This window comes from Lucilia cuprina, chromosome 2 (genome assembly GCF_022045245.1).
Source record: "Lucilia cuprina isolate Lc7/37 chromosome 2, ASM2204524v1, whole genome shotgun sequence".
NCBI lineage: Eukaryota > Metazoa > Arthropoda > Insecta > Diptera > Calliphoridae > Lucilia > Lucilia cuprina.
This window is the reverse complement of record NC_060950.1, coordinates 4,460,443-4,484,229: the sequence shown is the minus strand read 5'-3', so window position 1 is coordinate 4,484,229 and position 23,787 is coordinate 4,460,443. Positions and strand designations below refer to the sequence as shown.

Below are 23,787 nucleotides of genomic sequence, written 5' to 3'. Positions count from 1 at the left end.
ATAATATTTTTAAGGCGTATATTTTACTATGTAATATTGTTATTTTGGCCAAAGTGGCTTTATATTACTGAATAAATAAATAAATAAATAAATAAATAAATAAATAAACTTCGTGTAAAAAATTCAATAACAATAGTTGATTTTGTATGCAACAGCTGTTTGTTCATCAAAAATTTGAACGAAAAAAGTGAAATGTTGATTGGCAATACACAGAGCGAAAATGAAATATATGCGTCCGGTATCAGATTGACAACAAAACCGTTTTCAATAATAAGTTTACCACGTTTTTAAACATTTTGATAACGAATGTATAGATTTCGACAACAAGTGTTGTGTCGTACGTATGTATATACTTTGATAATGCATGTTATTAAAAATTTATAAACACTTTGGTGTCAATTTGTTACCAAGCGTGTACATTTCTATTTCCCTGTGTTTTGGGGGAAATTATTCTTATTTTAAAACTTTTCAATTTGTTAAATTTTCGATGTCATTATGCTATTGTTTAGAACTTTCATGTTTCAAAATATGAATTTTTTGAAAATCTTTAAAAAAATTTTTCAAAATTTTTATAAAATTGTTAAATATTCTATTACATTATGTTACTTTTCAAAATGTTTGCTTTTTTGGTTTAATTTTTTTTGGTTACAAACTTAACCGGTTTTTATTAAGTTTACATATGTTAAAACAATATTTAAAGAAAGTTTAATCGATCAACATTTTTTTATATGATTTAATTACAAATTTTCGTATGCAAATTTTAATAAAAAAAAATTTATTTTTTTTTTGGTTAAAACAAAAGCATCAAGCAAAATTGAAATTTATTTATAGATATTTTTCATTAATTCAAAATTATATTTATAAAAATTTTGTCAAAGCAAAAAAAAAAAAAAAAAACTTTAAGCGCCCTAGTTTGTATGTTTAATATACATGAATGACAGTCAGGCCAGGCAGGCTTTAGCTTTCGGAGCTTATAACATTCATAATAGGATTATTAAATGTGTTTATAATTTTAAATCTTTTAATATTAAGAGAAGCCATCATTAAGTTAATCTTTTGTTTTAAATAAGCAACAGCAATATGTTAATGTATTAGTATTTATGCAAATTATATAATGTCCAAAAATGAAAAAAATGGGTGAATTTGATATTTACATACAAATATATGTATGTGTATAAATTTATGTATATTAATATTATATACAAGAGAAGACTGACTTTCTGCTCTGCTCCATTTCACTTTAATTAATTACAAATCTATTTTTATAGTTTTTTTTTCTATAATTTATACAAAACTATAAATTTTTTTCCAAACACGTGTAAATTAGTTACGATTTGACTCATACACAGACTACAAAGATTAAAAAATATTTATGAGTTTTTTTTTTCCTTTTTTTATTTCAATTATAAAAAATTAAAATAAAATTGTATTTGATTTTTTTTCAACAAATTGTTATTGAAATTCTATAATGACCTAAGTTACTGTAATTTGAAAATTACGTTGTTTTGAAAATAGTTACATACATATGTATGTACATATGTACATTGTAATTTTACGTCATTTGAACCTGATTTCTCTTCCCTCTGTAAACTTTTTTTCTATTTTCTTTAGATTTTTGTGTTAAAATAATCTACAAATTTCTAGTATTTTTTGTCTTGTTGCTATTGTTTTGTATTTATATTATTTATTTTCTTTAAACTCAAACTCTTGTATGCAAAATATTTAAATATTTTATTATTATTACTATTGAAACCTAGAGAGTTTTTAAGCGAGATTATTAGATTTTGTTTTTGAAAAAAAAAGAGTTGAAAATAAAAAGGTGTTAAGAAAACGTTAATAAAAACTGGCCTTTAAGATTATAAATTTAAACAAAAAAAAAAATTGAATTTCGTTTAGTGGCACATTTCATTGTATAATGTAACAATTTTTCAAATTCATTTCTATTCCCCTGGCATCTCATGACGTTTTAATTTTTGTTGTTTCTATAACTAGCTTACAGGCAATGTATAAGAATAAATTATAAAGCTAAAGTTTGCTTGCAAAAAAATTTTAAATATTTTTATTTTATTTAAGCAAAAAGCAAAACAAGCAAATGAAAAAAAATATATATATATTATAATAGTGTCACAAATATTTTTAATAAAGCTGATGTCAATTTTTTGAATACCAACCAACAAACTTCATTCATAATACAAAAGCTGTATTTTCAATAAAATAAAATGAATTGAATCAATCATTAATTTGTTGTTGTTGTTTTTTTTGTGGTTACAATTAGCTGAGTTTAATACTCATTACCTAACCCCTGCAGCGTAATGACTACTTTGAGAACTACATATAGGTATTTGTAATTAATTTCTTTTTGCATAATGCAATATTTCTTAAGTTAAAAAAAAAACAGTAAATTTTGTGTTTTGGGATTTCCCCCTTAACACAACTTTATATAAAAGTAAATGAGTAATAATCATCATCATCATCATTATTAGCAGCAGCAGCACACTTTTACTAAATAAAAAAAAAGGCAATAAAACGTAGATATTTCTAATAAGATTATAGACCTTTACTTTGTAAAGGAGTAAAAGAGATAGAACAAGAAAGAGTGTGAGTGTTTCACAACTAAAACCAGATCTTTTTTAGTTTAGCATAAATTATATAAATTTTGAAAAAAATTTCAATATTAAGTATAAATATTTTATTATTATAATAATAAAATTTGTTTGGTTTTGTTTTTTTTGTTTTAAGTGACAAAATTTAATAAGATTTAAATAAATTGCTTTAGAAACAGTTATATATATATTTTTTCAAGTAAACAAATCCAAGTTTATGTATAACTAAATATTTGTAGTTAAACTTGAAATATTAGAATCAATATCAAACATATTTAATGGTATTCGTTTTCTAACGGTTATTAACATTTCATTATTTGTTTGTTTGTTTTGATTGTTGTTGTTTTGTTATAACAAAAACAAAAAATTCCCAGAAATAACCAAATAAATTTTAATTAAAAAAATGGCGTTTTAATTTCTTTTTTAACTTTTTTTAACTTTTTTAACTTTTTGAAACGGAAATATTTTTAATAGAAATTATTTAATAATAAAAATATGCAATTAAAACAAGTTGTGTTTTAAAATTGTTTAGATATTGAAAGGTTTTTTAACTGACCTTATTCTAAAGCACAACCTTGGTAATGACTTGTAATCGTAACCACTTACCTATTAACATACTTTTCAATGACTACTTAATGCTCTGATTACATAGAATACCTTAAATAACATCTTATTTATAATGTGTTATATAAATACTTTCTAATTCATTAGTCCGCTTACTGTTTCAAACCGCTCTTATATTACTATTATTCTTTCTTGAGATAAATCAAAATTTTCAATTTCGAAAATTTTTTTCAAATTCAAAATTTTTTGAGAATTATAAAAATTTTGCCTAAATCGTTTTTATAAATCCATCCCTGTTTTTTTCGAAAATTGCAATTTTTTTTTTAAATTTTGTATTGAATTTTAAACAAATTTTCCAATTTTGAAAATTTAAACTTTTTTTCTTAATTTTTGTTAAATTTTTAGTTATTTTTGATGAAAACTGTTTGTCAAATTGCCGCTAATCTTTAAATTTTTGTAAATATAAAAAATATAATATTTTTATTAAAAAAATTCCTTGATAATTAAGAAATTTTCATAAAATTCTTATGATTTCGAAAAATCGAAGTTTATGTTTAAATTTTAGTTATTTTTGATCAAAACTTTTTACAATTTTGACTCAAATCTTTAAATTTTTTGAAAGCTTGAGTTTGAATTTGATTTTTATTTAAAAATTGCTTGATAAATAAGAAATTTTCATAATATTTTTATAATTTTGAAAATTCGAAGTTAATGATTAATTTTTAGTTATTTTTGATTAAAACTTTTAAAAGTTTTGCCTTACTGTTCAAGGAGCCTCAAGGAGGCGTAGGTGCATATCGAATATGATGTATATATGTACATCATCCTTTCAAATTATCTAACAAAAGGATATTTAATAAAATTCAAAAATTAAATTTAATTTTTTTATTTCAAACATTTAATTAATTTTAAAAATTTCTTAATTAAACACTATAAACATCTATACTTATAACAACAAATTGCCAGTTTGTTTATGAAATTAAAACCAACAACACAACTTTAATATAAACAAAAAAATGCTTGTTTTTTTTGGCAAATTTTGTAAATAAAAAAAAGCAATTTGATATTGATAGATTAAAGATAATTATTTTAACAACATAAATAAACAAAATACAATACAAAACAGACAAAAATCTTTAGCAAATTAAAAATTTATTTTAACAGCTGTTTTTTATAATAATAATGTCGGCATTTATTTAAAAAAAAACTTAAGAATTTCCGTATACACACTCAAATTTATAAAACAATTAAGGAAAAACCAAATTATTAATATACTTGTTTAAGATAAAACAAAAACAAATATTATAACAAATATTTAAACAGCTTCTAAATAAAGGGGAATTTGGCTGCTAGAAATTTAAGTGTGAGTGTTAAAGTTAATCAGTTTATAATGTTGTCCTTCATCAGATATAAGAAAAAAATTACATGTTTGATTTGAAAGGGGGAGGAAGCACAAAAAAAAATGTAATTAAAAGTTCATTGATTTATAAAGAGGTAAGAAAAAAATTAGCTGGAACATCACACAAACACTCACACACTGTTTAACAATTTAACAAGTACATTGTTTCAATTAACATAATTGTTAAGTCATTTTTAGGACATAAATAAAAAGAAATTAATTCTAAAGCTAAAAATTTGTAAAAAAAAACTTGTTATATTTTTGTAACACAGTGTAAATTGTTTTCAAATCAAATTATATAGAAAAACCCAATGTAAAGCAATAATTCAAATGAAAATAATATTTAAAGAAAAATGTTTTTTTTTTTTTGAAATGTAATAAATATAACCACAAAGCCTCAAATCAATTTAAAACAACTTTAGGAAATTCTACTAAATGCAATAGATTGGTTATTCCATTACAAATTAATATTCAAAGTTTAAAACATTTGTGTGTTTTTTTTAATACTATTTTTGAGTCATTCACACTTAGTTTCCAAAAATTCCAAAACATATTGAACTGATGACAGGCGGCATCGGTTTAAATACGCATTAAAAAAAAGCCACAAAATGAATTAATTTTTGTACGTTTTTTTTTAAGAAAATAGGGATTTTTTGCACTCTAATCGCAATACCTAGAATTCCATTTAAATACGGTTAAAAAACAAAAGTTTTTTTATTATTAAAAATAGTGGATTAAATAACAAACTTAAAAAAATAAAGCAAAATTAAGTTGAAAAGAAAGATGAGCTTTTAAAAAAAGTTATTTTAACAATTGCGTTTTTTATTGCTAATTTTCTTGGCCACACATTTGTTGGGTTTTTGGAAAAACCCTCTACTTTCGAATATCAAGTTTAAAACGTCAAATATATTTATTTATAATGCGACGAAAGTGGTTTTTCCCTTTACATTACATTATGCATCCAAACAACAATAATAAAAGAAACATTTAAAACAATTACTTACAAAAAATAAAAGAAAACAAAAACTTAACAAAGAAAGAAATGCATAATCACGTTCAAAAAGGAAGCATTAATTCATCTACACAACATTTTGTGTTCAATCCAAAGCAACAATAACCAACAATCAACCACCAAGCAAATACAAAACATTTAAAGCGTGACTTAAAATTTCACCCCACCTTTAGCATTGCCAACTAACTAAAAACACTAACTAACTGCTGTTAAGTACTGTTGTTTACAATGTGCAAAAAAAATTAAACTGCTGACAATGAAAAAAACCTGGTTGTTTTATGTAAAACCCAGTTTTAAACGCACAACTTGAACAGAAAAACAATTTAATAATAACAAAACCAAAAAAAGGGGGTCGGACACCTCACGCGTGGTAAAAACCTAAAAAAAAATGTGAATAAACCCACATACAATATGTAACCAAGCATCGAGAGCCAACAAAAAAAATAAACTGAAAAATCATTTAAAATAAACATAAAAATGTCAATAACAAATAATGTTAATAAAATTAACAGTATGCACTGTAAACGAACGAAGAAGAAATAACAATAAAAAAAAGCAATGAAAGTCTTTACGAAAAAAACCCTTTTTAGAAATTATGTCATACACACGCACACACATACATACACATTAAAATTTAATATGTGAAAAAAACCAAAATCTCACTTCACACATTTATTTGGATCAAGTTGATATTTTGTGACTGAAAGTTTAAAATGTTTAACCCTTTAAGGGCAGGGTTTCGAGTTGTTAATCATATGCCAATTAATATTTAAATTAGTTAAACTAAAAAATAAATTTAATCTGATGTTTATTTCTCCTAGATGTTTTTTAGTTTAAGATTAAACTTTGCAGTGTTGCCATACAAAACAAGAGTAAATGTCACTGTTTGTTGTCAAAATAATGCATGTTTTATAAAAAAGAAGAAGATAATTGCAAATTTAATATGAAAATAAATGGAAAATTAAATTTAAAACAAAAGTTTAAAGTTTAATCAATAATTTAAATATTTTAATGTTTATTTTTATAAAAATTGTATTAATTTTTTTTGCATCAGCTGTTTACACTTTGGCATTTTTTGCTTAAGTTTAAACCACTTTGGAAGCTTAAAATAGCAAACAAAATTAACTGAGTATTCAAAAACAACTTTGAAGGATTAATTTCAATTTATTCTCTTATCCTTCACCTAAAGATTAACCTTACGAGATCAAAGTTTAAAAGCTAAGGCCGCCAGTTTGTAAGACTAGAATTTGTATTAAAGCTGTTGCACAAAAGTTGTTACCATTATGGATGATCTCTTTGTAATACCTGGGCAGAAATCGACCTCTCCTACTAATAGACTAGAGCTTTTCTATTTGATTCAAAAATCATTATAAGTTTCACTCAAATATCATAAGTTTTAGTGTATTTCTAAATGTAATTTTGACACCAGAAGTTGTATGTCTAAGATCTTAAGAGTTTCGTTTAGAGAATGAAATTTTGTCTCTGCTAGATCATGTCAAAGTAAGAACTAATTCCACTCAAATATCATAAGTTTCAGTGCATTTCAAAATGTAATTTTGACACTCGAAGTTGTATGACTACGATCATAAGAGTTTCGTTTAGAGAGGACTAAAATTTTGACCCTTCAAGATCATGTCAAAGTAAGAACTATTATCACTCACATATCATAAGTTTCAGTGCATTTAAAAATGTATGTTTGACACTCGAAGTTGTACGACTAAGATCTTAAGAGTTTCGTTTAGAGAGGACTAAAATTTTGACCCTTCAAGATCATATCAAAGTATGAACTACTTTCACTCAAATATCATAAGTTTGAGTGCATTTCAAAATGTAATTTTTACTCGATGTTGTATGACTAAGATCGCAAAAGTTTGGTTTAGAGAGGACTAAATTTTGACCCTATTAGATCATGTCAAACGGATTTTAGCGCCAATTCTTAAGACTAGAACAAGTCCTAGAGCCTGTAGTTTTGTTTTTTAAGCACTTTCCTTAAAACTGTTTAATAAATTTGGTTCTTTAATACTTTAAAACTGACACATGAAAGTTAACATCACCACAAAGTGTATTGCTTCTCATATAATATCAATAAATGAAACAGATTAAAAATTTTTTTAAATAAAACCCAATGACTCAATCTTAAGAGAGGGAAATTTAGCAAAACAAAACATATGGAATAATTTCTAAGAAAATTTAAAATTTTATAAATAATTAAAAAAAAACAAGACGACTGTTATAAAACAAATTTTTAAATAGAAAAATCCCAGCTTAATAACAACTGATAACAGATACTAAAGAAAAAAACTAATTGAACTTGATTTAACTATAGGTTTAAAAATGGGTTAACTATAAAGATAATAATAATGCCGATAATAATGATAATGATCATCATAATGTTAGTTTGTTGAAAAAAAATGTCTTGATGCTCAAAAAATTTTTATTGGGTGGGAATTTCCAAAATTAAAAAAAAAATTGTTAAGAGTGTGTTTAGGTACATATGTACGTATATGTGGGCTTTAAACAAAAAAAAGAAACCAGTATTTGGTTTAAAACAAAAGCGAAGTCTGTATATAAAAATAAACTTAAAAAAAGAAATCTTTAACAAATCAAATTTCAAGAGACAACTAGACTCTTAAAAATATACAAAAAAAAGATTAATTTAAAATTATTAAGAAATATAAAGGAAATTCTAAATAAATTAAATTATTATTAGATATTTTAAATAATAAATAACGACATTAGATAAGTCAGTCCATAACAATTTTTATGATTTTATTTTTTTTTTATTTTAACCACAAAATTTTATGCATATAATTTATTAAAGTTGTATGCGTTTATTAGTTATATGCGGCTTTATTTGTTAGTAATAAATAAGCAGACAAGCCTTCTTTTATATACATATGTATGTATATAAATGGCATAAGTAATTAACATTGTTTTTTTATTTCATGTTTATTAAAATTGTTGTTTTGTTTTCAATAATGACGTATGGATTTCCCCATTAACTTACTAATAAGACAATCAAACAGTCACATCTTCAAATGCGTTGTCAAAAACTGGGAATATGGAATTTTAAAGTTTCAAATACTCATCTCCAGTCACAGGTTTTAATACTCATTGCAATAAGGTTAAAGACTTGGTATTTTTTTTTTTTTGATGGCATTTTATTGAACTTTGTATTATTGCCGCTGCCGCTGCTGCTGATGATTGTTTTATATGACGATCAGGCGGTTAAACCCTTGATTCATTTTTGCTTGTTTTTATTATAATTTATCAAACTCAAAACACAAACAACTGAGATTATTGAATGAATATACATTTCTTTGTAGTAATTGTCAGGTAAATGTATTTTATTTCTCATCATCATCATCATCATGTTTTTTTTTTACAGAGCTCCCTCTGGTGAGCTGTCATCATGATTAGAGTAAATATTATATTTTGTTTTCCTCCCTCCCTTGATAAAAATTCATGTGATTTGTTTAATTTGTTTAACAACAAAAAGTATTAATTTCATACAAGCACTTGAAAGTTTAAGTTGTTAACATTTGGTTTTTCTCTTTTTTTATAGTTTTTAATTGCAAAAATTTTTACCTCAATTTATCTTAGGAAAAACCTAGTTCTATTTGTTTAAGATTGTACGTAAACAATAAAGAAACAAAATAAAAAATTAAATACTTTATAGTTATAATTGAAAACAATAAAATGCGCGTGTAGAACATTTAAAGTAAAAAAAAAATTAAATAATTCATAAAATTTTATCAAAGGTTTATATATATTTAAATCAAATTTGCATACAAAATTTGTTTTATAAACCTTTGATAAATAAAAAAAAAACTTTTTTTCTAAAGCTCGTAACTTGTGATATAAAGTTTTTGCAAAAGTTGCACTTGCACTCTCTGAATGTTAACCTATTTCTTCTTTTTAATAAATCACAATCACTAAGGGAAAAAAATGTTGTCCTTGCATTTTAAATTTTCTTCAAAATTTGCCAATCATTGACATAACACTTAGAGCGGCTTTTTGAGTTGTCAATCAAATGTAAATTAATAAACAGATTACTAATGAGATTAGTTAATCTAAAAATTTTGAGTACAAGATTAAACTATGAAATGTTGCCATACAAAACAACAGAAAACGTCACTGTTTGTTATCAAAACGATGGATGATTTTATAAAAAAGAAGAAGAAAATAGTAAATGTAATAGGAAAATGAATAAAAAAATTAAATTTAAAACAAGAAAATATATTATAAAGTCTCTATAATTAATTCTAATCAATAAATCAAACATTTTTATGTTCATTTTTTGCATCAGCTGTTTACACTTTCGCATTTCTCAAGCTCAAGTTTAAACCACCTCCATTGGGCGCTTAAACTAGCAAACAAAATTAACTAAATGTGCGCTCAAAAACAAATTTCTAGGATTTATTTAATGTAATCCCTAATCCTTCACCTAAAGATTAGTCCTTAAACAAACATTTTAATGTTTATTTTTATAAAAATTGTATTCATTTCTTTGCATCAGCTGTTTACACTTTTGCATTTCTCAAGCTCAAGTTTAAACCACCTCCATTGGGCGCTTAAACTAGTTAACCAAATTAACTAAATGTGCACTCGAAAATAACTTTCTAGGATTCATTTTAATTTAATCCCTAATCCTTCACCTAAAGATTAGTCCTCAAAAAAACATTTCAATGTTTATTTTTAGAAAAATTGTATTCGTTTCTTTGCATCAGCTGTTTACACTTTTGCATTTCTCAAGCTCAAGTTTAAACCACCTCCATTGGGCGCTTAAACTAGCAAACAAAATTAACTAGTTGTGCACTCAAAAACAACTGTCTAGGATTCATTTTAATCCCCAATACTTCACCTAAGGATTAAACCTAAAGATGTTTAAAAATCTATATTTTCAGACCATTTAAGAATTAATAATAAAGTCTTTTAAAGTCCTGTGTAAAGGAAAAGAAATGAGTTCCTTTTAGGTTATGTTAACAAGTTAGAACTAAAACAATTCCCATATCCAAAGAACCGGTCATGACAGCAGCTCTATATTAAATCTCTTTCCTGGTAAGGTTTAGAACAATATTCAGAAATGCTTAACCCTATGACGACCAAACCTTTTTGGTTTAATCAATTTAATCTTTTGTTTGATTGTTCATATCTATGGCCTCATAATATTTAGGACAAAGAAAATTCTTCTCATATGTAACTTCTAACTTTTTTGTATCGTTTTGCAAATAAAGTTGTCAAGATCGGTTGACAGATTGGCCCTAATTGTCACTTAAACATATATACTAAAAATTTTAATGCAAGTATATTTGCCTATGGTCGTCAAAGGGTTAATAAAGTTATTGATGCTTTATTGTGGAAATTTTGCATGGAAAATGTGAATACGGGGTTAAGTCTAACAATGGCAACATATTTTCCAGAATAAAAACTTAGATTTAAATACTTATTAATGTAATTTATAATCAAATCCAAAATAATATAAAAAATATTTTTCAAAAACCATAAATTATGAATACAAGACATTTTATGTAATTCCTAAGGAAAAAAACTTTCAAAGATATTTTTACTTGCAGCAATTGCTTTAATGTTTTGAGAAAACACATTTTTAAAATCTATAAACACAAACTTATAGTTCATTATAATACCAACACATGTGTGCATTTTAAATTTTCGAATGGTTTTTCAATTCTCTAAAGACAAGTCATGTGAATTTTTTTTTGCTTTATTTAAAATTTGCTTTTATACACAAGTACAAATATGTATGTATATACATATGTATGTAATATATAGCAAAAAAAAAGCTAGACATTTAAATACTATATAAAAATGTAAATAACAAAAAAAAAACGAACAGAATAATTATAGAAAATTTTGAAAATTTGCCAACAAATTGAGAAAAAATATTATTTCATAATTCCATTTTTAAAATAAATATTAAGCAAAAAGAAAAATCACAAAAACTTGTAAAATTCTTTTGCTTATTTTTTAATAAAAACATATTTTATTACAAAATATATTTTAAACAGCTCTCGTTTGTTAAAATTAACAAAAATTGTATGTGTGTGTGTATAGAAAATTTTCTTTATTTTAGTTTTAAATTAAATTTAGTTGCTTTTAAAATACCGTAAAGCAAAAAAAAACACATTTATTTTAAGTAACACATAGGTTTTGTTTTTAAATAGTTTAGTACAGCTGCACTATTTGCATTCCTTTAGCAAGACATATTTGTGTTACAGTCTCTAACAAAAGTCTTTTTCCTTATTTATTCTTGAAAAAAAAGTAAATTTCATCATGATTCACTTTAAGTTCTTTTTGTAAATTTAATAATTTTTTCCTAGTTTTTATTAACAATTTTATGATTTTATTACTACAATTTAAAACAAACAAATATGTATTAATAATCTTTTACCAAATTAACATATTACCAATCAATTTTAAAGGGTATTTTCTGTGACGTATTTTCTAACATTTATTGTATTTTTATCTATAAAAATTGTTTCGCTTAGTACTCGAAAATGCTGTTTTTTCTACAAATTCATTGCAAAATAATATAAATTATCTGTGTTAAACTCGTAAGTTTTTCCTTATCATCTGTTATTTTATTTGTACGTTTATGGTATTGAATTTCTTGGGGAAACCCATGTTAATTAAACGAAAAACAGTCTAGATAACAAAAATAAATGTATAATAAATTGTTATTAATTTATATTGTTGTATAGTATAAACAAAAATTATTAAATCATTTACATTTTTGAAGATAGAATTTAAAAAAAAAAAAATAATAATGATAAAAAATTAAAACGCATTTAAAAATTGTGAAATGTTTTAACAGGCCCAAATTTTAAACCGATATGATCTTAAAAAGATTTTGTTGCTTATCATTAGCATATATTTTAAAAGTGTCATTAAATATCGGGGGAACTTATAGTATATTATTTGAAATTATAGTTTGACACCTTTAAGCTGAAGTCTAATTATCTTACTAAACAGAAAAACATTTCTAAATAGGTGTCTAACTCCTGGGTGGTAACTGAAGATATAAACAAAACCCATAACATAATGACTGTCAAAAAATTTGTTTTTATGATATACACTATATTATTCTAATCGATTTTTATTGTTTAATTGTTTTCTTGGGATTTTCACCGATATTTATCTGAACATAGTAACAGTGATTTTGTAAGTGGAACAATAATCTGTGTGTGATGTTGATGTCAAGTACCACACATAATCTTATCAGTCATATCAATGTTTGTTTGATATTTTTTAATAGCTGTCAATATAAAGTTTAATAAACTCATATTTGAAATTTGTTTTTAATTCTCTAATATATGAAAACAATAAAGATTTATGACTGGCATAAATTTGTAAATTAATTGTTAATAAAGAAATGTTATAAGTAGTAGAAAGTCTAAACATAGAGAAAAACATGATTTTCATTCAATATTTTCTAAGCTAAAATGAAATAGTTGTGGTCAAGTTGTGGGATGGAAGTGAAAGAAAGCAATTTTTTGAATTTTGTAAAAATTTTCATATTGATTCTGTAATTCTATTAAAAGTCGAAATTAAATTGTTCTCTATAGACCCTAGTCCAGGGAAAAGCAAAGAGCTTTCAAATGAACTATATAGTCAAGTCTATAATCTAGACTTTAGCTTTGTCTATATTCGAATCTATATAGTATAGTCTATACTATCGAGGAAAGTATCGTTTCCACGACAATCGGTTCTTCGCACTGGAACGAATCGGAGTTCAACGAACAACGACCAAGGATTGTCAACCCAGCAACACCGACTTTACTCGTGTCGCTGCTTCAACAACAACAAGTCTAGTCTATAAACTAATCTATAGTCAAGTCTACAATCTAAACTATAGTATTGTAAGACTTTAGTCTAGTCCATAGTCGAATCTATAAAGTCTAGTTTAGTATACAATAGTATCTATAATCTAAACTATAGTCTAGTTTACAGTCTAGTTTAGTATACAGTAGTATCTATAATCAAAACTATAGCCTAGTTTACAGGCTATTCTAAAATCTAGTCAATAGTCTAGTTTACAGGCTATTCTACAATCTAGTCAATAGTCGGGTATATAATATAGTCTGTAATCTAGTCTATATTTCATTCTATAATATAAACTTTAGTTTAGTCTATAGACGAATCTGTAGTCTAGTCTATAGTCTAGTATATAGTCTATTCTAAATCCTACTATATAAACCAGTCTATAATCTTGACTTTAGTCTACTATACAGTCGAATCTATAGTCTAGTCCATAGTTTAGCCTTTAGTTTAATCTATAAGCTAGTCTATAGTCTAGTATAGGTTATAGTTTAGTCTATAATCAAGTTTATTGTTTAGTTTATTATAGTCTATAGTCTAGTCTGTAGTCTAATCTATAGATCAGTTTTAAGTCTTGTCTAAAATCTGTTTGAATTTAGTTCACAACTACGGAATATAAAACATCCAATCAGTTCCTTATAGTTGAATTTCATTGAAAAAAAGTTAACAAAATATTCCCGCCAATTCATTTCGTTTATTCGTACATTTAACAAATAACTACAGCTATAAATGTCTTTAACAAATACAACGTTTAACGTCATGGGTAATTTATATCGACATTTAACAAATAACAGCAGAAAAAAATAAACAAACAAATTTAGAAATTAATAAATCAAAAAATATATCATGTAATTAAGCTGCCATTAAATGAAACATTTTCTTCATATAAATAACAATTCTAAACTTGTAATTAGGAAAAAAATTAAAAGAATTACAAAACTTTGAACTTTGAAAATGGAATTTTCTAAGAAAAACGTTTACAAACAAAAATTCCAAAATATTTAAATAAAACCGCTAAAAGGGAAAGTTATTTTCTAAGTAAATTTATTACAAAATTTGCAACAAACATTTGTCAAATATTTTAAAAATAAAAGTAATATTTAATCATACTTTCAAATAACTATTTGACATATGAAACAGATAAAAAAAATACAAAGAGCGGCAAATGTATTAGATACCTACTACGTCAAGTAACAATTTTACGTTGGTTGTTTGTAACAAATGAATTTATAAATTTATACTTTATTAATACTAAAATCACATTTTTATTTGATTCATATATATTATGACGGCTACGAAAATGCTATAAGTTAATTTTGCTGTTTGTTTTTTTTTATATTTTATACAACGACGACGACGATGATGATGGTGCTTGTGCTGATGATGATAATGATGGGTAGAAGTATAAGTATGAATTGGTGGTAGGAAGAGGTGTTGGTGGTGGTGGCGGCGCTGATGTTGAACGCCATCAACACAATTTCAATGTTTCTGCTTTTTTATATTTTTTGTATTATTTTTGGGAAAAACCCAAAATATTTTTATATTTAGCCGTAGCAGCCAGAGCACCAGCAACCAAAGTTGAAAAAAAAGAAGCACACAACCAACAAGCAATAGCAAAAATATAAATAAAAACGAAAATGAAAATGACAATATGGGTAAAATGTGTGTGAGTGTATGGAGAGGGAGGTGTAAGAAATAAATAAACAACAAAAATATGATAAATAAATTGAGGGTTTATGTCTGGGCATATGAAGGATTTAAAGAAAAAATTCCAAAATATATAAAATAAACTTAAAATGCAGTTTAAATTGAAACATTTTTCTTTTGTTTAATTAAAATCTTTTTTTAAAGAAATTCTAATAAATTTATATTGTTTTATGTAAAATTAAATTTACCTTGAGTGTTTATTTTTTGTCATTAAAGGTTAAATTACAAGTGAAGGTTAATTGTTATTGACATTTGTAGTAATGGAAGTTGGTGTTTGTTTGCTGCTTTAACACAAAATAATCAATATAAACTATTTTATTTTGTTCCAAAATTAGATTTTGGTTTTATTAACGTTTTAATATAAAACTTTTTAGACACGCAAGCTTCATAGTTTTTTTGGTTTTAACATAATCTAGAGGAAGTTTTTTCTTATACAAGAATACATAAACCATGAAATGTTTGTTAAAGGGCGAGTTTTTCATATAAAGATAATCTACATTCTTTGTTTAAACCTAGTTTAATATATGTTTTGAGTTTTTTAATAAACAGTTACTTAACTTATTATCTTAGTTTAACTGAGTGTAATTGGCCAATTAAACTTAAGTTATAAGTGGGAAAACACAATTAAGGGCGAGTTTTTCTGATAAAGATAATCTTCATTCTTTTGTTAAACCTGGTTTAATATATGTTTTGTGTTTTTCAGTTATCAGTAAAGTTACATATTATCTTAGTTTAACTGAGTATTATTGGCCAATTGAACTTAAGTTATAAGTGAGAAAACATAATTAACAAAAACAATAAAACAATGATTTCGGAAGAACAAAAACTTAATATTTGAAGTAAATTGCAATTTTTGAATTGTTTTGTTTTATTTATTACCGTTTTAAATGTTTATTAAACATTTTTTCAAATTTTTTTTTTATTTTACAAAAGTATTATTTGCAAAAAACAGCTGTTCTTTGTTTATGTTTTTGAGTGAAAACTTGGCAATATTAACAAAGTTAACTGAACTTAAATCCATAACTGAAAATCACAATCATCGGTTAAAGTCCGCCTCAATTTGTTCCGAGTTTAATCTAACAGCAAGTTAAGCCTAGTTTAACTGACTAGTAAGAAACCTCCCCTAAGTTTATTATTACAAGTTAGTATTGGGTTATTTCTATTATTTATAGAATTTCTAAGAATTAAAACAAAATTTAGTGTTTTTTTTAACCTATTTAGGATTTTCTAAGTTCTTAAGAATCGGGGGAATTTCTTTTAACTTTTGCATTACTAACATGTGTGAGTAATTAAGGATTTAAGCAAAGAAGAATTGTAATAAATGCCTAGTCATAATAATAGCAAAGTTCCCAAGCTTTTTAACCACAAATTATAAATAATAATAAATCTTTAGTATTATTAAAAAAAAAGGTTTTAAAAAATTGTTTAATGAATTTAAAATAAAAATAATTTTAGTTTCATTTTTATTTAAATAAACATTTTAATTTCTTTCTATTCTTTTGCCTTGAGTAGTTTTTGTTTAAAACATTTTATTAAGGTTGTTGTGAATGCCACATATGGTGGGCTGACGTCAAATGTTAAAAAAAATCAAAAAACTATATAGAAAAATTGTTTTTATAGCATGAAAATTAAGAAAACTTTAAGAAAAACAAAAAACATTTTACTTCGTTTTAGTCTAACTTGTCTAATATTTGTATATTTTTTCATTATAGTCTGACGTCAAATACATTTTTAAAACAAAAATATATGCATAAATTAATTTAAACAAAAAAAGTAGAAAAAAACATTAGAAGTATTCAAATTAAACAAAAAAAATGCCTTTAAATTTAATATTTTTTATAATAAAATATGAAATTTTTGTTCAACATGAATTCCCCTATTAGTGGTTTTTATACTACAGATAGTACATTTATATATAAAAATAGTCATAAAGACAATAATACAAAAAATTCTCAAGAATAAAATTAAAGAAAAAATATATATATAAACCTCAGACAGCTAAGCGGAAAATTCTTAAATAAAGAACAAAAACAATTTCACATTTAAGAAAATTCTTATAGAATTGTTATTTTTAAAACAAAATGTTTCACATGAAAGTGTGATAAATACATTTTATTTTTTGTTCTTTTATTTTGCAAAAAAAAAATGTCTATGACTGTGGCTAGCCAAAAGCACACACAAAAAATAAATTAGTGACAAAATATACATAAATATAATTAACAAGACGGGACGTCTGAAAAAGATATAAGCGACAATACATTTGCAAAATTTTAACAGACAAAAGCATTAAATTTTTAAACAAAAATTAGTTCAACGTTTTCTTTTCTTTTTTTTGAAAAAAAAAAAAAATTTTTTTGTTTGTTTAAAATTGATATTTGTAAAGGAATTTTTGTTAATAAATAGTTTAATGGAATTTTTCTTTAAAAAACTTACCATCATAATTGCGTATTTCCAAATCGGAGGGTAATTGGGCATATTTTAAATAGGATTTATCATTGGCACGATGACCATATTGACGATGGGCTTCATTAACTTCGGAGGCACTAATGGGTATAGTTAAAGCGCGTACACATTGTTCTTCGCCAGATCTGCAGGCAAGATGTAAAGCTGTATTACCATGACGATCGCGCGCCGTTGGCTTTAAATGGGAATAAAAGGAGAAAAACAAAATAAAGGAATTTTGTGATAAAACTTTTAGAATCCAAAATATTATCATTTTTACGAGACAAATAAAAAGTTTTCTTTAAAAATTTTCAAAACAAATTATTTCTAGCATTTGAACTATTTTTCCTTAAGAAAAAGTTATTATTTTTTAACTTACCTCTGCTCCCGCTATTAAAAGCATTCTGATAATTTTTGGTTGGGCTGTTAAGGTGGCCAAATGCAATGGTGTTTGGGCTTCATCATTTTGTATATTAAATAGGCAAGGATGTGGAGCCATACGTATTAGGGCAGCAACAACATCTACATAACCCGATATGCAGGCCAAATGTAAAGGTCTAAATAAACATAAATATAAATTCAAATGAAAAGAAAACAAAACAGAACAAAACATAAATCATGTATTTGTTTTAAATCCTTAAAATAAAACTGTTTAAAACTATCACCTGCCTTTAAACTAAAACACCTGTATTATTTACTTAAAACAAACACACACACACACAGACACCCATAATAACTTCCTCTTAATCCTGGTAACAAACATACAAGATCACGTAGTTCAATGGTTGAAAATAAAACACAAAAACCTGTTCAATTGCAAGAAATACTTTGTTTTTGGGAATTTTTACGGAACTTAACAAAAGCCACAATGTAACAGGTGATTTATGACTACATATTTATTATGACCTGTCTGTCACTAACTTTTTAGTTGTACTTAGTTGCAGTTTTATAATCTACCCTGATGAGTTATTGTTTGTGGAAAAAAAGAAAGGTTGTTTTACGAGCGTTTGTTTTGTTCATTAAACTAATCTACTAAAAACAGGTACTTAAAAATAAACATTTTGCAAAAAAGTAAGGAAAGGTCACGTTTGAATTAAATGGAAATCGTTAAAGGAAACTTTAAAGGGACAAGCCTTTTTGTAAAAGTAAAACAGTTTTAATTAATTTTCACTGTTTAATAAAAAACTAGTTTGGTTTTTGTTCCACCAAAAGATTAGGAAAGTTATTTTATAATATCCCAAAACAATAAAAACATTATAATTTCGTAAAATTACTTGAATTCTAAACAGTTAAAATAACTTTTAAAATACTCCAAACAAATTATTAAATTTAACTTACGTATCTCCATCATCGTTTTGTTGATAGTATTTCTCCCAGGCATTAGCTGGAGTTATTTGTTGTGGTATTGTGGCGGTTTGTTGTTGTTGTTGGTACTGTTGTTGAGCAGTTGAACCAGCTGCATAAGAAGATGAGGTTGACGATACTGATGATGAAGATAATTTAGTTTGTTGCGCGGAACGCGTTTGTTTAGGGGCATCTAGATTATTTAAACCAGAAACGGCATTTGTACGAGAATTGGATGCAGTTGACGGGGTATTAACATTATTGGCAGCATTGGGATTATTGTGCAAACTTAAATTGCAGAACCATTCGGATATGCCAGATTCAACACTATGAGGCAAAATCATTTTTGGTTCGTTTGTAGTTTTTTGTTGCTGTTGTTGTTGCTTTTGTCCAACTGAATCACACACGTCGTCGTCGTATTCCTCTTCCTCAATAATACCCGAATCCAAATTGGGCTGTTGCGTTTTATGCGTTGGATGTTGTTGTTGTTGTGGTTCACTTAAAGATTCCGGTATATTTAATTTTTTAATATCACCACCACCACGAGCAACACCAGCTTCTTCGTTATCTGTATCCAAAAGGGCCGAAGATGATGTTTGTGGTCCCGAAATAAAGCCGGAATCTGTAGTTTCCCCAGCTAAATCTGAAAATTTCCTTTTATCGTCACCTTCTTCTTCTACGTCCAAGTCGTCTCTATTATGACGTTGTTGTTGTTGCTGGATATTTGTAGAGCCTGTCAATTGACCGCCAAATGTTGTTGACGTTTGTTGTTTACTGTTAGTTTTTTGTTGTTGCTGGTGTTGTTGATCTAATTGTTCTACGCCACTACATTTACAATCATCTACTTCTACTACTTCCTTAATATTCTGCTTATTATCACTTGACGTCGCTGTTGATGATGACGGTGTTGGATTCCACATTTTGTTGCTTTGTCTGAATTATGTTTATTGTTTTTAAATTTATTTTTATTTCTATTTTGATTTACTTTTTTTTTAGATTATTTTGTAGCAATTAACTTTTTCAGTTTTTATTGTTTTCTTTTCTTAAATACACTGTTATGCTATTTTCATAATCGAAAAAGGAAATTAAAAATTTAGAGTGCTATTTAAAAAAGAAAGTAGAAGAGGTAGAATGCAAAAAGGAGTAGCTGTAAATTGCAACACTGAAAAATTTCCCCCCATTTAGAGTTTACTTTTAGTACTTGTAAAACTGGTCAGCTAATTAAAGTGTTCTTTAACTACTGTGTGAACGTGCTTTTAAATAGTTTATTTAATGTTTCGTAAAAAACATAAACAAAGTGTTGATAATTTTATATAAATATTTAGCAGAGTATGTATTTTAATTTTTTACTTTGTTAATTAATATTATCGCGACATATCAGTTTTTTAATGTATTTGTTATACACTTCGTTTTGCATAATCTTGCATTCTCCTTTACGCTCTCTACCCCTCTCTTTCTAACACACTGATATAAATGCGTAAATAGGAAATTGACACTTGTTGTTATTGTTTGCAATGTGTATACATAAAATAAGAATATTTTCTTTAGTCAACTACTAGTAATTTGTTAATTATTTTTTGTTTTACTTAAGAAATGTAATTTTTCAATAATTTAACCGAGTTTGGGAAATTTATCTTGAAATTTTTAATTTTTTTTGCTATACGCTTTTTTTTGAGTTATTTCACTTGCATTGAAAATATTCTAGATTTTATAACAAAAGCTAAGTGTAGCTTTTCGATTTTTTTTACAAGTTTTGCTTTTTCTCACACATTCTTCTTTTTTTTTTTTTGATTCGTTTCACAATATTTGTGTAGATGTTAATTTAATCAAAATGGCCACTTGTTTATGAAATTTTATTTCTTTTTGTTGAAATCTATTTTAAAAATACTTATTTAATACCTCTTCAGATGCCGGGTTATTTTAGCGTAAAGAAAACTATTTATTAATACGTTATATGTCACTTTTACTTTTTTAATGGCTTTCTATTTGAAGTTTTCTTCAAGTATATTTATTGCTTGTTTTAATTGTGGTATTTTTATATATATTTCATTTGCTTTTTTTATAAGCGCTCAAATGCTTTTTACTTTTTTGTTGTACAATATCTCAATAACGATTGAATTGATTTTTTGTCTGTTGAACACGTCTTAAATCGTTCGCTTTCTCGTTGAGACTAATATTATCGTATAATTACTAATTTTGTTGCTTCTTCTTTATTTCGTTTTTTTTTTCTCCTCCTCTTTATTATATATTATTCGGCGTTACCAACTATATGTTTCATTATGATTAAGCAATAGTATTGTAAAAAGCTTTTTCTTTAACAAAAAAGCTACATAAAAGTTTTGAAACTTTTTTGTGTTCGATAAAAAAATGTTATTTTTTATTTAATACCTTTTTTAGTGTTTTAAAAAAGATAAATAGTATTAAAAAACTAATTAGTGAAATTTAGTGAAAAAATTTTATGTCAAAAGTTATTTAGTTATCTTTCCTAATTGCAATAATGAAGAATTTATTCTATCTTTCTCTCAGTGTGATTAATTGCAGTGGTGACTTTCTTTTGAGTGTCAACACTTTTTCAAAATTGCCGTTATTTTCGACTTGGTTGTATTTTTCTGTACTGAATTTTAAAATTAAGCACGATATATATTTTCTTTTCGTTTCTGAAAAAATTTTGCGAAATATTTTAAAATGTTTTCTTTGATAAACTGTCACTTGTTTGATTTAATAACCATCATCATCATCACAATTGTCGAGTAATAATAAGCAAAATTTAATTTATCAAAATATATCTAATTAAAACAATTTAAGTTAGAATTTAAACCAGAAACTTACAATTTTTAATGTATAATTTTGGACAAAAAAAAAACTATGATTCACACGATTACAAATCAATTATATATGTAGATATAGTGAGTGTGTATTTTTTGAATGTTGAAGTAATACTAAAAATCTTTTGAGATTATAACGCACTGCTAGATTTCGACAGAATATTGTATGAAAGTTCTTATCTTTGGGAAAATCCCGTTAAATGAAGAAAATATTGATGCAAGAGAGCATTCAACTAGAAGAGAAATACATATCGATCTAACCAAAAGCAATAACAACAAATGATAATAAATATCCTGCTTCAATAAGAGAAACAGAGACAACAATGTAAACTGAGAGAATGTAATATAATCCTTTGCTACCTGCTGTCATTTCAAAACATTCTCCTTTTATCTTAAGATAAATAGATAAAACGGTCATGATCCTATTTTAAGATAAATCATTTACGATGATACATTTCTGTCGACTTTGAGGATGCTCATTGGATTCATTGCATTCGCGTATATGTATATTTTAACGTAGAGGTATCTGATCATGAGTTTATTTTAATATTGACTCATATTTCGCGTGCATTCTTTTCTTCAGCTCCAGCTGTTTATTTTATCTCGTTTATAGCGCCACCTAAGAAAAGGAATTTTTTTCATGCGATCAATCGATAGATAGATAAGATATGTAGACATTAACATATGAGTGCATAATTTTGTTTGTAGTATGTTATTGACATTATTGTCTTTTTGGGTTTTACATGCGGAAATATTAGCGGGTTATTCTTTTCTGAAGTGGCTCTTTCTGCTTTGTTATTCCATCCATATTTATCTTGTGTTGACAAAATGTGTGGAATTACGTGGTGTGATGCTTGATGATTCTTATGGGTATTTTTCTTAGTAATATGGAATTTCGTTTTAGTTAAAAAGTCATACATACATATGATGGTAATAATTGTGAAAGAACAAAAATCTGAAAATTGGTATTAAATGTTTTTTCCAATTGTCAGCAAAATGAAAATATTGAGGTAACGTAATTAAAACCCATTGAACTCTTTAACACATTGATAATTATTTGCAACAATTAAATTTAAATAAAATTTGTTTTTTTTTTGTTTTTATAAAAAAAATCACCTTTTCTAAAAAAATAAATCCCTAAGCTACACTTAATCTTATTAATTTGAATAATGATAAGAATTTCTATGTATAAAAACTTTAAAACATTTTTATTCTATATTATTATAATATTGTTTTTGAAAAATATATGAATAATTTTAGTCATCTTCAGTACTATTTAACTTAAACTATATTTATATTAAATTATTTGATTTTTTATAGTTTCCTTTTATAAATTTTAAAAGTGGCACATGAAGGGGATTTTTCAGATTTATAAAAAGGTACAATTTACAAAGCACTGAAATGATTCAATGTTTATTTTCTTTTGATATAAGAAATATAAAGATCAATTTTCTTAAATATGTATTCTAACTCAAATACTCAAAATATCTTAAAATATGTATAACCACAATGATTTTGAAATTCAAAATGCTAAAGAATATAAAACTATTGTAGGGATTTTATCGATTATCAAAAATAGTTCAAAAACATTAAAGTTTTGATTCAAATAGTCTAAAAATATATCCTTTGGTAATAAGATCTTAAAGCAATCTGAGTTTATTTGTTTTTGTTGTTTGTAAAATTTATTTGAAGAAGAGTAAATGTTTCACAAATTTGAGTAAAATTTATTAATAAAATATTATTCATTTACTTGAAAACTGGTTTAACTTTAAAATCATACTTTGGAACTGAATACTACAAAATCGTCTTACTTTTTAAATATATTATTTTCGATGGAAGAGTAATTTTTTATACAAATATATAAAAAATTATGTGAAATGATTTTTTTGCAATTTCAATTTTATTATTCCAAAAACCTAGACAATATAAACCCATAATCTTTTATAATAATCTACTTATAAAAAGTTTACATAAAAAATAATTCTTAAAATTAAAAAAAATAAATTAAAAAAACAATCATATTAAAGTCGCTTTTCTCAAAACTTTATTTAT

General features: G+C 25.1%; 1 protein-coding gene across 1 annotated transcript in view; it reads right to left on the bottom strand.

Annotated features, from left to right (window-relative positions):
- The window catches only part of LOC111690732 (NF-kappa-B inhibitor cactus), a 32,560-nt gene extending 11,469 nt beyond the window's left edge, over positions 1-21,091 (bottom strand). The window contains exons 1-4 of the mRNA XM_023453275.2: positions 20,810-21,091; positions 18,905-19,970; positions 17,946-18,123; positions 17,558-17,762 (exon numbers count right to left, since the gene is read on the bottom strand). Of these exons, the coding sequence (XP_023309043.2) occupies positions 17,558-17,762; positions 17,946-18,123; positions 18,905-19,830 (1,309 nt within the window). The 5' untranslated portion in view covers positions 19,831-19,970; positions 20,810-21,091. The remainder of the gene's footprint in view (positions 1-17,557; positions 17,763-17,945; positions 18,124-18,904; positions 19,971-20,809) is intronic.
- Between the last annotated feature and the right edge of the window lie 2,696 nt (positions 21,092-23,787).